The sequence below is a fragment of the Astyanax mexicanus genome, chromosome 14, assembly GCF_023375975.1.
Source record: "Astyanax mexicanus isolate ESR-SI-001 chromosome 14, AstMex3_surface, whole genome shotgun sequence".
In the NCBI taxonomy this organism is placed as follows: domain Eukaryota; kingdom Metazoa; phylum Chordata; class Actinopteri; order Characiformes; family Acestrorhamphidae; genus Astyanax; species Astyanax mexicanus.
Genome location: NC_064421.1, coordinates 7,905,517 through 7,922,123, shown reverse-complemented (window position 1 = coordinate 7,922,123; position 16,607 = coordinate 7,905,517). Strand labels below are relative to the sequence as shown.

The 16,607-nt window shown below is 41.2% G+C and overlaps 1 protein-coding gene across 2 annotated transcripts in view; it reads left to right on the top strand.

Moving 5' to 3' along the window:
* Positions 1-16,607, top strand: part of efcab11 (EF-hand calcium binding domain 11) — a 114,232-nt gene that overhangs the window by 14,366 nt on the left and 83,259 nt on the right. For both annotated transcript variants that reach the window (XM_049463868.1, XM_049463867.1), the window contains exons 4-5: positions 235-336; positions 8,081-8,171. In XM_049463868.1, coding sequence (XP_049319825.1) covers positions 235-336; positions 8,081-8,171 — 193 coding nt within the window. The remainder of the gene's footprint in view (positions 1-234; positions 337-8,080; positions 8,172-16,607) is intronic.

Sequence of the window (16,607 nt, the reverse complement as noted above, 5' to 3'; positions counted from 1 at the left end):
CCTCCAGCCTCCCTTTTTCATCTCAATAACAGCACTCAGAGAAAAATGACTACCCTGCAGGCAAGAGGGAGACATATTACTCCTTTAAACACAGTGCTTTCAGATGACTGCCATGTAAAGGAACTACAGGCACTTCTGAGGAGAGCTTTGTAATAAACCTGCCTTCTTTCTCTCCCCTTTTCTCTCTGTATGTCTCTCCCTCTCTCTGGGTCTCTCCCTCTGTCTCTCTGAAAGGGGTCCCTTTGGAGCGGTTCGTGTCTCTCATGGGGAGGAAGTTGTCAGCGGAGGATCCGTATGAGAAGACGAGGCACGTCTTCAGCGCATTTGATGTACACTGTATGTTCCCCTCGTGCTCTACTCCTCTTCCTGTCTCTCTCTTTTTGTGCTCTGCATGTTTAACAGCTTTGCCCGGATCCATTTCGCTTGACTTCCAAGCCAGATCCCTGAATGCCAGATTAAATGACAGAGATTAGATAATGCTTTATAAACCTTTCCTGCTCTCAAACATACCTTTACTAACCTGGAAGGCCAACCAAAGTCATACACAGGTGGGTGCAGCATTATGGGTAATAACCTGCCTTACTTCTGGTGGAGCAAGGATTGAACCCCTGGTCAAACAAGCACACCACACTACACCACTTCACCCACAGAGGTAATCATGACCATATGTAGCAAAGCCCTTTTAAGCTGCTCACTAAACTGCAGTGTGAAACCAAAACTAACCATAACAAATGACCTACAATGTAACTAACACATTTTGCTTCTGACTTGGTTCTGTAAAAATGCAATTCGTCTTTTTGAGCAACAGCTGAGACATTTGTTAGAAGTGTAGAACCAATAATGAAGTTTTATGCATTTTGCTTATAGAGCTGTTCCAACTTAGAGTTTTCATAAAACGAATGAACAATTAGTGAAATGTACTATATGTGCATGCCTGAGCTTTTATTCCAATCTATATTTGAGCTAGAGATTTGGCAACCCACATAAGTGGAGCTCATATTTGGTTAAATATTAGACAATTGTGCATTCCACTTTTTGTCACATGCTTTGGCAAGCAGCACCTTAGCAACCAACCTTTTACCATTGCAAGCTAATTGCAGCGCCGTAGCAATCAGCACCTATACTATAGGAGCACCGTAGCGATCAGCTAGCAGCACCATAACAACTGACTCCTATAACATGGCAACATCTTAGCAACCAACACCTATACCATAGCAACACCTTAGCAACCACCTAGCAACACCAAACCAACAGAATACATAATAAGAATAGAATAGAAACATCTTTATCACCACTTAGAACCACCTAGGAAGCAATTCCTATATCATTGCAACACCTTAGCAACACCTAGCAACACCACCGCTGAGCTACAAACTGTGGAAACACTGTTCCCGCAGGCACTGCAATCACTAGTGTGTAGCTAGTTTATTAGCTAGTTTATTTTGTACAGTTTGCATGTTTCATACTAATTCTGCAAGGCTTATTTCTGTAAAAAATGTGTGTATATAAAAAAACAACATATTTACAGTCTACTAGCACTTTAAATGTGTACCCTGGCATTTCCCAGTATAATCACTATGTAATCGCATCTGTAACAAAATCACTTGCATGGAATTACCACAGACAATCATCTCCATCTGCTTTTAGTAAAAGAACAGAAAAGTCATTGAGCTCTCCTACAATAGAGGCCAGTTGGCAAGGACTGAAGCAACTGTCCACTGGATCCTATTATAAGTGTGTTTAATGAGGCCAGTGGGCAGAGGCTGAAGTCAGCAGGTTTTCTGCTCTTGTATAAGTTCAGGGAAACATGTCTGTCTAGTTTAATTGACAGCGTGATAGAGATACAGAAGATTGGGTAGAAAACCTCAGCCATCCAGGGCTGCTTTAATGTGTGCATATGAAAGGAGGCAGCATTGATTCAGCTCATTCATACTCTCTTACAAGCTAGCATGCCTGCTTCATTTGCTTGGGCTCTTTTGCTAAAGGATGCAGCAATTTGTGAATTTGCGCACAGTGTGTTTGATGTCCTTTACATTGCTGAAAGCAAACATCATTCCACTGATTAGTCAATAGAGGGTGCTGTCCGTCTCCTCCTCTCTCTGCCACTAATGGGCCATTGATCTGCTTTCTGCAGCCCTCCTCCCCCCAATGCCATTCCAGTAGGGTGCTTTTGTCAGCTCGGTTTTATGGGAGGCACACAAAGCTCCACATTTTCCGAATGTAAATGGCCTTTTGTTTTTTATTTTCCTTGCCTCAGCCTCGTACGTGCCCGTGTGTGAGCTCATTGTTAGAGCTTGAGTGATTGCCTTTGGTCTAAAACAGCCGACGAAGCAGCAGGTCCTTAAATCTTGTTCCCCTGTTTATTCAGGGTATGGTAATGTTCTGGATGTACTTCTTGTGTCTTCTATCATTGTTTTTGAAGTGCTTTGAGCACTAAATTAAGTCATTATCTGAAATTAATAGCGTCAGAATCAAAGCGTGTTGGAGGCTGTTCGAGGACAGCCAGTGAAATGGGTTGCGTGGTCTCGGAGGATTGCACCCCCCCACCACCACCAGCACCAGCCTCTCTGGAACTGTTTGTTGGATTTTCCAAAGAGTGGCAGAAGTATAATTAACTAATTAATTTTGTTACTGAAATAATTTCACTGAGTGAGTTGGAAGGAGCGTATCAGGTGACTGTGATTCAATCTGGCTGGAATGGCCAAGGGATCTTATTTCATTAACCTCGCTGACCCATCATTAAAGAGGGGAACGCTTGTGTTTGAACAGGCTCCTTTATGCATGTTAAAGCTCCCTCCTCAACACACGTTGGAAGTGGCTGGACTTTGCTCTGTCCCCTCCGGCTCTGGCTCAGTCTTCATTCCTCTCTCTGTTCTCAAGCTTTGAAAAGTCCTGGGCTTCTCTTCAGCCCCTCCTAAAAGCCTGCCCATTCATGCCTTGCCTTCCCTAAGAGTTGTGGCTGAAGAAAGTTTGAGTAACAGGTTCTGATGTTAATTTAAGGAATACAGTGGGCTTTAATTTGAACGAGATCGCTAGTGAACCATTAAATGAATATAAAGGGCCAAATTGCTTTGGGAGAGTTTGTTCAACCCTTTGAAATCTCAGGACCTGAAAATTAGCTCATTTAAGATTGCTGATTAGGATCAAACTCGCAAGATTCTCTGTGGTCCTAAGAATTTAACTTTTTTTTAAAGCCCTAATAAGCAGTCGGCAATAGTTGGGAACAAATTTTAATTCACGCTTTTAAATAATAGAAGGGGACATACTAAAACAATAGCGAGCAGTCAGATGAGAAAAGGTATTGTATTTTGAAATGTATGCTCTAGAAAGTACTGTTACATCCATTCAATACACTTACAGGAGCTTTTATGAAATCCAAACCATCTGAATCAATATGTATCAATATGGATTGGGTACCACTTAGCAGCTCTGAAAGCACATGTGAAGGTGGACAACAGAACATGGACAATGACCCAAAAACATTCACCTGTTCACCTTTGTGTCTTCCTGTTTCTCTGTATGCTTTATTATCCTCCTTTCACTCTGTTTTTCAATCTTCAGAAACCAAAAAGACCACTAGTGAGCAGCTGTTATTATTTGTCTTTATTGTGTGTCTTTGCTTCACATTGATAGAAACAGCTGAACAAGGGATTTAAATACCTTTAAAATGTCCAGAACATTGCCCTTTAAATGTTGAAATGGTTGATAATCAGTAAGTAAATATGTGATATGTTGTGTTTGGGCACTTTTGGAGACGCAGGCCAAATTGAGTGTAAACTGCGTGAGTCCCCAGTTCTCTGTGTAGTGCTGCAAATTAACGATTAGTTGACAACGAACATTTGTAGTCGACAATTTTTTATTATCGACATTGTCGATTATATTGACTAATCGCTGCAGCCCTATACCACCCCACCCCAGCATCCTTTGAGCCCTGAAGAAGGACTAGAGGATGCCAACGCAAACTGTGCAGCAACAGATTTAGAGCTTCTGTGTCTGACTTTACTTTATCAACAGTGGAGTAGATGCTGGGCGATATGGGAAAAATCATATATCAAAATATGGATTTTTTTAATATCACGATAATGATGTATATCATGATATACCACATTTAAATAAGTTTTCAGTTATTTTTTGAAAAATATGACAAAATAATATCATTGCTTATTTTTTCCAACTTTTTGACATTAAACCCAACTTTTACAAATGAGAATTACTACCTTTTAGTGCAGCAATATATATGTATCAAATGAACACAGATGAGGTAGATGCAGTAGCAAATTTTTTTCAAAAGAACAATGCATCTCCATTGTTCAGCTCTCATGAGTTTAATAACGTAAAGCATGTCGCAAACCGGCGTGTCCGCGCAATAACGTAAAGCAGTGGCATGTCGCAAAACCACATTGTGAAGCCATATTTGCATGAATAATTGATGAAAAAACTGTAGAAACGATAATTATCGTCATATCGCACAGCACTAGTTGGGAGGACCTAATAGAGAGTGGAGGACAATGAGTGGACACAGTGTTTAAAAACTCCAGCAGCACTGCTTTATCTGATCCACTGATTGTACCAACACAACACACACCAACACCTCATACTCCACCACCATGTCAGTGTCACTGCACTGCTGAGAATAAACGACCCACCACCCAAATAATTATAGCTGCTCTGTATTGGTCCTGTGGGTTTCTGAACATACACTAAAAGAGAGGCCATTTGTTTGTAAACTCAGTCAAGTTTAGCTGTGCCTTCTCCTCTATTTTTTTGTGTTTTAGCTTTAGGCTTTAGTACAGTGACTTCTTATTGAGTGCTTTGAATATTTCAGTAATATTTCAATTTCCTCTCTGTTGTGTTCAATTCTTTCCCACACACATTAAAAAAAGCCAACAATCACTGAAGCTGCAACTGCGAGGCAGGCCTTTTAGGCCAAAAGTCTATATTGTTGAAAAATGTCTCAATAATTTGAGCTGAACCCAGCTGAAATTGCCTTTGTTCCTCTGCCAGCTTAGCTTAAAACTCGTGTCTGGGCTTTCTCCATGTGATGGCTCTGACAGCATGCCAATGCCGACGAGCCCTCTGCTGTGTGCCGCTCACCAACCAGTGCAGGACAAGGTGTTTGAAGGTTCCGTCAGTGCTGTCACCCCGTCCTCATCTTCAATGGGAACAAATTGAGAGGAAAAGCATGCTTAAGTGTGCTGCTTCTATCCTGAGCTGATGTGGCAGTGTGCCCAGTGATGGAGCATGCTCAGCACTGCCAGAGACCCTGTCATTTTCCAGTGCAGGCCCAGCCTCCCCATCAAAGCAGGCCACACACCACCCTATTGACTTGACTTCTGAAGGCTGCTGTCATTTTTGTGTAGAGGCATATTCTTCCCAACATATTTACCTGCACACACTGTGGGTGGAATCAACATGTGACAGCTGTGGCTCAGTGGTTAAAATGCTGAGTGACTGATCACAGGGTTGTGGGTTTGATACCTGGGTTTACTGAACTGCCATTACTGAGCTCTTGAGCAAGGCGTTTAACCACAGCTCTATATTTATAGAGTTCAGGCAAGGCATGGTAGTGGATGCTAGATCAATGGAACCATTAGTTTCTGAAGTTGTGCAGGCTTTTAACACTGTTTACTTCACAGTGTGTATTGGGAAAACATTATAGAAGGCATTATCACCCAAAGTGGACAGAGCAGAGGGTGGTAATGATCATGACCGATCACGATATCCTTGCACACATATCCCATAGGTCAGTCCAACATTCTTTAGCTTTAATAAGACATGAACACCAGAACACCAATTCTTGTTCCATGACATTTGGCTTGTCTGTGTATATTTTGGAGCATTGCTGATAAGAGCTGAAATTAGTGAGGTTAGAATGGTCTAATCTCATTTTGAATGTACTGGATGGATCACCATCATTCCAGAGAATTAAGGCTTAAAGCTGAAGGGTTTTATACCGCTCTAATCCATGTGTGATCTTAGGTGTGGTGTCAATAGGTTCAAACTCAAGATTTTCCAAACATTAAAGCCAGCGCTTAGACAGTAATGCCACTTGGGCACCTCCATATCCTCATATATTTTATAGCATAAAAAAACACAAAACTGTGTGTTGATTAGGGTTCATACGGTCATGAAAAACCTGGAAAAGTCATAAAATTTGAAAATAGCATTTTCCAGGCCTGGATACGTTTGGGAAAATTAAAAATACATGGGAATTTGGTCTACAAATCTTTGTGGTTTAGATTTACCAATGTAGAAAATCTATTTTGAGCTAACAAATAGGTCAGCTCAGAGATAATGCAGTAATTTAAGCCTACACAATGGAGCTCTCAGGATCTGACACACATTTTATTATTAAAGATTGTGTGTCAACATTTTATCTGATTCATTTTAGACCTACTATAATCAAGTTTTGATTATAGTTTTTGGTTTTTGGCATGAAAAAGTCATAAAAATCATGGAAATTTATTGGTTAAAAAGTGTATGAACCCTGTTTAATGCCAACCAAACATCCTTTATGTGGATTTTTTCCCACTAAATGACAAATAGTGTCATGATGTCACTGTGATTATTGGTGCTTTCAGGGCAGGCCTTGGAAATGTGCATCAGTCACTGGTCAGTGGCCTTGTTGTTTTTAGACTGTGGATGTTTATATGCGCCAGGCCATGTTTCCCAGCACCTGTCTGATCCTGCAGCTCAGAGCCACACCCGCCCCTCGTCTCTTCAGCAGATGTACTAAACATATTCCGCTCTCAGCCCTGACTTTGGAAGCTCGTGCTCTAAAGCTTCTCAGGGGAGCTATTTCCTGTGAATCAAAGTCCTCAGTGCCAGCCTCTGAGAATGACGCGCTGAAAACTCTCAGGAAGCAGCTCAGCGAGACTCGCTGAGACTTAAACAGTGACTCGTCTCTCAGCCAGCAGCAAACACTCACCCGCCCTACGACGAGAAGGGGAAGCTTGGGAATCCACTTCATTCTTAGACTTTAGAAGCTACCTTTATTGACAAAAAAACGCACCCCGATTTGCTGCAAAACGCACGTGGTCTGATTGGGCATAAACATGTTTCTCTGTCTACCCTTTTAAAAGGCTCTCAGATTTGGGTTGTATTACTCTTGGGGTGAGATCACCTACTGCGAGGAAGACAATTTGCACAGTTGACAGACTTTGAGACGGAGCACATAAATATAAATTCTAATAAATTGCCCACCATCTAGACTATCCATCAGAATGAAAAAAAATCACCTTTGGCAGTGAATCCAGGTTCTGTTTGGGACCTCCGTGTTTATTTATTTTTTTTATTTGGCCCAAACTTCTGGTGTGATGATCTGAGGAACCATTGCATACGACAGTTGATCACCCAGTAACAGCGCAGTGCTATGTGCAGCACGTTTTTCAGCAGGATAATGCTCCCCCGCACACAGAAAGGGTTTCCCAGAAATGGGAATTTCTGCCAAATTGCAACCCTTTCTTGATCTGCACAGATATATTGCATTTTAAGTTGATTGTACTTAACTTGGGTAACTTAATTAAAATCTTCATTTTTCAAAACTCATTTTTTTTACTTTTGCATTTCAGTTTGGTTACATAATGAACTGAGCCTCATTGCATGGAAGTGGATGTGGTTTCAGACAGAGTTGCTCGTCTGTTAGCTTGGGCAATTCAGGTGAGTCTGTGTATGGAGAAAAGTTAAATTTCTCCCCCAAAAATTACACCCACATTCAGAGCTCACAACTGAAAACTGTTGTCACCTTGCCATGAGCATATCTATCTATCTATCTATCTATCTATCTATCTATCTATCTATCTATCTATCTATCTATCTATCTATCTATCTATCTATCTATCTATCTATCTATCTATCTATCTATCTATCTATCTATCTATCATAAGTTGAGAATGTAGTCTTCTGACTGTACCTGTACTGTATATATCCTTCAATATATGCTGCTGCTGCTCATCGTTCTCCCGGCAGTATACTTCCTCCCTGCTGTAATCTGTGCTTTGACCTACAGTAAATGGTTTTTGATGTGTTTTTGATGAGTCTGGATCTGATTGCTAACTGCAAGTTTGTGCTCTTTCTCCAGGTCGAGGGTTCCTGAAGCTGGAGGACTTCAAAAGCGTCTTCGCTCGCGTGGCTCCCCGCCTGCCGGACAGAACGGTGCTGGAGGCCTTTCGGTAAGAGCGAGCGGCCGAGCGGCCGGGGCAGTGCCCGACTCCTGTGTGGATGCAACATTCAGTGAGTGATGTGCTCTCTGATCTTCTCTTCAATGTTTCCTCTCTATTGAATTGTGTTACTCTTGTGTAGCCCAGAATTTTGCCTCACCTCTCTATTTTGTAGCTCATCACTGGGCCAGATAAATACGAATGCACTGAAGTAGAATCTAATGTTAAACCCAGACTCAGCTCAGACCTCAGTTTGCACTCTCAGCACTTTACTTTAGGTACTTTATTTTCCCAAAACCTCAAATATCTATGTGAAAACAGCCAATTACAAGTCTGGGAAAGTCTAGCTTTGCAAAATGTGTCATGATTCAGATATTAGTTACTTTCCTTATTGTACTTCTTAAGTTTTATTTTACTTTCTTCTGCATTATTATTATATTATACCTGATTTTTGGAGCCTCTGCTTATGCTACATTTATTGCTACAAGATATCACATGGTTCCAACTCCTAACACGTCCATCCTGATCTGGAATTGTGTAATTCTATACACTATTTACAAAAGACACACAAGTGTCAAATAAATACATTTATAAACGTTTAATGAAAAATTCATAGATTACTTTTTTTTTAAATATAAAATGTAGCAACGAGATAGCCACACCCTACCAAACACTGAGTAACCACTTAGCAAAACCATAGCAACCAATCTGATACCATAGTTACCACTTAACAAAACCTAAGCAACCACAAAACAACACCTACACTGTGGCAACACTTTAGCAGCCACCAAGCAAAACCTTACCAACCAACACCTTTACTGTAGCAACACTTTAGCAACCACCTAGTAACGCATTTGCAACCGCCAATTAATGGCTAGCAATCAACTCCTATATCATAGCACCATAACAACATAACACCTTAACAGCCTCAAAATATAGCAACAACCTAAAAAACACCAAACGCTAAGCAACCACTTAGGAAACCATAGCAACCACTATAGTAACACTGTTGCAACCACTTAGCAACACTATAGCATCCACCCCTTTTGATCAGACCAAACTCCGATTTGGGAAAATATAGCAACACCTTAGCAACCTTAGCACAGTAATCCCTTAGCAACACCTTAGGAATACCAAGCAATACCTGTTTTAAGCATAACCTTAGCAACCACAGAACAATACTTACGCAATAAACACCAATATTAAAGCAACACCTTTGCAGCCAAAAGCTATACCATAGCAGCACCTCAGTTACCACCTAAGCAACTAGTGCATATATCACAGCAGCACTGATTAGCACTCATGCAATTGTGAGGAAGAAAAGCATGTTCTAGTAAAATGTATGGATTTTATGACATTTTCTCTGAAGTTCATTTCCACATTGACTTACAAGGTTACAGATCCGAGCCAATGTAATACAGATGTGAGCCAATATAGGATTCTAGCACAAGGACTCTTAAAGGTGCAGCGTCGTCACCCAGGACGGGACTTGAACCCCAGCCTCTACATTGTGTGGTAGCTCTCTATTAGATCACTGGCAGGTAGTGCATTTATACATTACACCACACCAAGCACTTTTCATTCATAGGGACAGTAATGGAGAAATTAATCATTATGCTACCTGAATACAACCAGCCAGGAGCAGCACAGCAGCTCTGTCTGGGGCATGCAGTGTGGGGTTAAATGCCTCGCTCAAGGGCACGAGCAAGATTACCAGTCAGTTCTGGGATTTGAACCTACAATCAGGCTCTCTTCCGTTATCAGAAGCCTACCAGCACCCATTATTCATCTCAAGACTTATTATTCAGTATGAATTATTTTGTAGCTACTATGAAAGTATTATAAATTATGTAGTACCTGGTGTAAGGACTTGAAGTGTGAGCCCCCTCAGGCGTTTAGAGTTGAAGGAGTTAATCATGAACGTTTTCTTTGCCAGTTTGAAATGATTTAACATATTTAATAGAAATGAGTTTAAAACTTGACATTGTGTCTTTACTGCAATTGTAAAAAATGTCAACCTTAAGGAACCAAAGCTCTGTTTTTGGGAAGGAAGCCAGAGCACACGCATTTTATCCCTGTGTTTTTATATCAGCACCCAGTGGCATTTACATTGTCAGGTTTTGTTTTATGTTAAAGGTCTTTGGTATAATGCCTTTCAAATGGTTCAAATTAGTATGTATGTATATTATAAGTGCTATTATAGCTGTTAATCACAGTCTGAACCAAAATATGCTCAGACCAAAAGAGGTCTGGTCTCAGTCCGGATTAAATGAACCCTGGGTTTGTTCGATTGCAGTGCAAAAAAACAGTGTTTTATAATTTTAGACATTTGGTGTCATGGTGGGGTACAGAATACAGACACTCGCGGAACCAGTTAAGGATTTTATTAAAAACCCACAGGGTATAAACAGAGAAAGTAGCAGTGAGTAAATAACACCTGTAAACAGATACCTGGAGGCAAAGACCATTACAGGATAGTAAGGCAGTGCAATGGTCATACACGAGGCAGGTAGTATTAGAGGTGATCCAAAACAGAAAACGATACACAGTCCAGGAGTGGTCATACACGAGGCAGGCAGTATCAGAGGTGATCCAAAACAGAAACGATAAGCAGTCCAGGTAATTCACGAAAAAATCCACAGTTTAGGAAAGGCAAAAATCAAGGTCGGAAAAACAAAAGGCAAGGTCACACACGAGAAAACAATCACAGGATTAAACGCTTTGTAATGTGGGCGAAACCAGGCAATATGCGGAACAGGTGTGTGTATCCTTATATACTGCAGGAAATAATCAATATTCGGGACTTCCTGGCCGGGGCAGGTGAGGTGTTACGTGATCGGCAGCATGTGTGATGTCGGTGGTTGGTGCATTCTGGGTGTTGTAGTTGTCTAACTGAGAACCTCCGTTGGAGCTAAGTGTGGAAGGACAGGGAGCGCCTACAACACCAGACGTGACATTTGGGCTAATTGAGGAAAGTTGAGACATGCTATCGGCACACATTAAGCAATAGAAGGAAATAAAGAACTGATGTTGTGCCAATACATCGTGTTCCAAATTATTATGCAAATTGTATTTAAATGTCATTAAGATATTTTTTTTTGTTTCTCTATTAAACTCATGGATGGTATTGTGTCTCAGGGCTCTTGGGATCACTGAAGTCAATCTCAGACACCTGTGATAATTAGTTTGTAATGTGATCTCAATTAAAGGAAATCTACTTAAGAAGGATGTTCCACATTATTAAGAATGCTTATACCAGAATAAAGAATAAAATAACTTGAGCTGCTGGTGTACCTTCACAGCGTGAACGCGCAGGTCAGTATCCTCTGCTGAGACCCGCAAAGCGTTGTGCTGTTAAGATACGAACGCGCCAAAGTCAGAGCACACCTGCCTCTTCTAAGGAATGACAATTGGCACATTGATTGGTTTATTTCTTATTACACCCAAAACACACCCATTATTAATTAAGACGCTTAGTACATGCCTAGTTCATGTGTTTTGAGCTGTGCAAGGCGTATTTTTGGCACCCTCACAATACCAAAGACACACCAGCATTCCCTAAATCTAACTGCGTGGTGTGCAATTAACATCTCACCTAAAGAACGCTTAAATAGGGCCCCATAAATGAAAAATGGCAAAAATAGAAATACATTTTGCAAGACTACACAACCCTTAATATGGGTTAATTGAAACTTTAGCAGTAAATTTTAGTGTCACAACAGCTTGTGTATATTACTAGGGCTGCACAAGAAGTAGATACACAGCGTTGTCTCTGTGTCTGTGTAAGTGACAGGCTGCTGCTGCCTGAGTGAGAAGCGCGAGGGGAAGGGGCAGGAGTAAGCATGAGGTAACCACATGGCCTCCATCCACATGGTTGGGCACGTTCTTGTAAATGTATGTGACGGGTCGAAAGCTGTGCACCTCAGTCTAGCACAGTTTTGCGCAGATATTTCCAGTTACAGCCGAATTCACGCTTTTATTCCCAGAAAATGCTCTTCTTTACCTTTTAAAAAGCCATTTAAATGCCTGATTAAAGGGCAGATTACTGTTGTTTTGCTGTTTTCCTCGGGTTTTGAGTGCTCGGCGCTGATTCAGCTCTTGATCGGACCGGACGAGAGACAAGCGAGCGGGTGGGGGCAGGGCTGGTGATGTCATGGACCCAACATTGTTTAATATTTCGATATATATAGTGGAAAAAAGAACATTTGCAATGTAAACTCTTTCCAATATCGTGCATCCCTAGTATTTACTCACTAAATTTTAGTGCATTCCACATTTAAATGTCTTCTGGGCATGAGCCAGATACCATTAAAACAAAGTAATTAATGTATTAATTGAACAGTATACATTTTAAGATATCAGATCAGTTTACAGTGTTTACTGGCTTCTGTTCATTAGTTTGTTTTACACAACACTGGCCTTTACACACTTACTCAGCTGCCTCATCTCACTCCCAGAATCTTATCTCTGTCCTCTCTCTTTATAAAGTGAACTGCCCTCGCCAACAGGTGGAGCACACTTCTGTAAAGTGTGTGTATGTGTGTGTGCGTGTGTGTGTTCTATGTTCACACCCATTCCAAACATTTATCACCAGGCCGAGATCTATTACCGAACCCCAGCCGATATGAAGCCGAGCATCTCGCGCTCTGAGCTTTTTTCCGTATTTATCCGTGTGTGTGTTTTGTGATGTATCAGGAGGTTTGGGCTGTCTGCTTGCATCTGCAGTTTTTGTAACACATTATTACCACCTCTTTGCTGTTTTGGAGCGAGGATGTGAGCGCCGGCTGGAGCAGTGCGAGGGCATGCTGTCTCTTCCCTCTGTGTGAGGAGAAACCCTGGAACCTCTCGGAGGTGTGACGTGGGCCTCCACACGCAGGGGACGTGTGTGTGAGTGTGTGTGTGGAGATTTAATGCTGTGGTGGCTGTGAGTCATCCTCTGCAGTTCGGATATGGTGGCGTGGTGCAGTTACTGCTGAGAGCAGCACGACTGCGTTACCACACAAATCTCTGCCTCTGCTCAAAAACACTCTGAGTATATCAGCAGAAATAGAGGTCAGAGATGTGGTTTGATTTGTTCATGATTATAAACTTATAACAATTAGTCAAAAATTCAATTTAAAACATATACTGAGGAAAACTGAATGGTTGTAGAGCTTCAAATTCCATCTCTTCCTGTCAGCATATTGCTATTATAGCCCAAGTGGATGTGATGCTGTTGCTAAGTGCTTGCGAGCTGGTTGCTGTGGAGTCCCAGGTGCCTACTATATGCTACTGATACATTTCTACTGTATTTTAGGGAGTTTGCCATGATGTTGTTAGAGGTTGCTAGGGTGTTGCTAGGAGGTAACTAGGCAGTTGCTATGGTACCCAAGGTGGTTGCTATGCTATCCTAGGTGGTTACAACGGTGCAGGTAGGCCATTGCTATGATATTCCAAGTGATTTGATTGAGTTGCTATTGTACCCTAGGCGCATACTACAGTGCTGCAGTGTTTACTACAATGGTATTACAAGTGGTTGTGATGTTGTAGGTAAGGGATTGCTACCTGGTTACTAAGGTATCTCAGGTAGTTACTATGATGCATTATCCCAAATGGTTGCAGTGCTTGCTAGCTGGTTGCTGTGGTATCCCATGTGGTTACTATGGTGCTGTTACATTGCTCTTGTATTGCAGTTTTTTTTTTCTGTTTTCTATGATGTTGTTTAGTGATTGTTAAGGTGCCTTCATAGTTACTAAGCTCAGCATTCTCTTTTTCTTCTTAATAATGCAAGTTGGAGAAAACCTGCTTAATTACATACCAAACTGATTAGGATTGTCTGGATGTTCTATATCCTTCTGATTTGGATTTTTGGATTTGCCTGTCTTACCAGCATATGAGCAATTTTGTCCACATCTCATTGTGACTTCCACAGTTCCCCGAAGTTGCCATGTATAATATAATTCTGCCCTGTAGAAATTGAAAAACTCGCTAAAACTATTGGTTATCATCTTATATAAATCTTTTCTTCACTACTGACAGTCTGGAATAGTGATAGAAAAGCTATGCTAAACTTAACTCTCCACATGAGGAGGTAGCTGCCCAGCACATACAGTACATACTATGTTTGTGTTTTTATTGTTTTAATGCAGTAGACCCCTAACCAGCACCAATAAAGCTCTCTCTAAAGCTCTCTCTCTAAATTCACAACCTTCATGCCACTGTGCCATCTTGCTTTGTTGCTTATGGTGTCCTCCACTGTCACAACAGTGCTGCTGCCACCGCTAACCTGGCATGCCAGCCCACAGCCGTGCGGGATAGAGACTGAATTCTCTGGAGAAAAAAAGAGTAAAAAGAAGGAGTGAAAGAAAAGTGGAGAGTGAGAGAGGTACGAGGCCTGGCTCGACTGTTGTGTTCAGAGTTTATCTGCAAGCCCAGGGCTGTGTTTAGGACAGATTATCACAACAAAGTGATAAATGAGAACGCCAGCCTCTGGTGCCTCCTTCAGAGGGGCACGCTCGACTTTGTGCGAATGTGTGTGTGTGTGTGTGTTTGTGTGTGTTTGTGTTGTCAGATCTCCTCTTCATGTGCACCTTGAGACCAGCAGAAGCCTCCATTTAAATGTGCTCTCGTGCCCTCGCGTGTGTACGTTTTCAGGTTCTTTCCGAAGAAAAGAGCAACACCCTTGTCCTGTCCTTTTTGTCATAATTATAGCAGAACAATGGAGCACCCTGCAGGCTTCACACCATTAGCGGAGAGGCTGGTGCCTCTTTATGTGCGGGAGATTTATGGACGCGTGCCGCCTCTCTGAATGAATGTTAACACCGTCATCTCTCCCCGCTGCCGCTTGTTGCCATGGTGACGGGGTACGCAGAGCTGGTACCATCACACCTTGAGCAGCGCCTGCAGTTAGTTTTTTTCCCTCCCTCTCTCTCTCTCTCTCTCTCTTTCTCTCCCCCTCTCTTTTTCCCCTTTCTCCGCATCTTCTCCTCTTCTCCGCGCTCTCCTTCTCTTTTGTTGTCACTGTTTCCAGAGCAACTATCTGTCATCGCCTTTCCATAAATACCTGCTGCAACGCATTCTTGCAGTGCTTTAGTGAGTACGAGGAGGCTCGCCCAGCAGCAAGCCTCGGCTTTCGCGTCACCTCACACTCTCAGAAATAAAGGTGATTCAAATGGTTCTTGGAACGATGCCACAGATGAGCCACTTTTAGTTTTATGAAGAACAAAGAACAAACCGTGTCACTAATAGAGATTATTTTAATTGGTAAAGAACCTGTAAATCTAAACTAAAGGTGCTTTAGGTCTTTAAAAAGACTTTCAAGAAACATTTAATTGCTAAAGCATGTTTATTTGTAGGAGTGTGTCTAAGCACGCCTACCTTTCATCCAACTATAAAGACAAATTGTCCAGCAAGCAGAAGCTAAAACATGTTCAAACCCAGCAAATACCTTGGAATCTAACATTGGGACAATGTAAAGTTACAGTTCTTGTACATTTTGGTTGGAAATTTAAAGTCACATATCATTCATCATATAGCAACATTGGGTTGATATCAAGCTCTAGCATTGTACAGATGTACAATTTCTGTTAATTATTAAAGTCACATATCGATCAAAATCCAAAACAGGATTGAAATTAAGCTTCAACATTAGACAGATGTTGAAATTGAGGTATCAAATCGGAAATTAACATTGAGTTGTCATCAATCTCTAACATTGCACAGACACAAGTCACATTTGTAACACTAGATAGACATTTGTATGACATCAAGCAATCAAGACAGACAATGAATGACAAAGTCAAATATCTATCAAAAAAACAACATTAGGTTGACATTAATCTCCAATGTTAGACAGATGTTAATAAAAGTAATAAAAAATAAATAAAATAAATTAGTCACATACCATTAAAACATCTCCAGTGTGAGACAGACCTTGGGTTTTAGTTGGAAGTCAAAGTCACATACCTGTCAAAACCAACATTGACTTGACATCTGTCTCCAAGGTTGTACAGATGTTGGCTTTTGGAGGGAAATCAAAGTCACTTCTCTGTCAAGTCAGCATTGGGTTGACATCGATCTCCAGTGTTAGACATATGTTGAATTTTAAATGAGTATTAGAGTTGCATATCCATGTTAAAACAGCATTGGTTAACATCGAGATCCAACGTAAGACATACATTCATACTTGGTTGGAAATCCAAGTAACACTTTTGTGTGTGAAAGTGGTTGGGTTGGGTTGGGCAGTGGTTGGGTTTTGGTCCATATCCAAAACTGAATGTTGCTGTTGTATATCAATAGCACACTGGCATGTGATTTGGAATAATTTTGATTTTAAGTACTTTTAACATCACAAGTACAGAACAAAACCAACCAATATTAACGCCAGCTGTCGTCACTATTCTACGTCAAAAATATAGATATTGGCATTAATGACTCAACTACATTCAGCCTTATCAAAGCATCTATTGA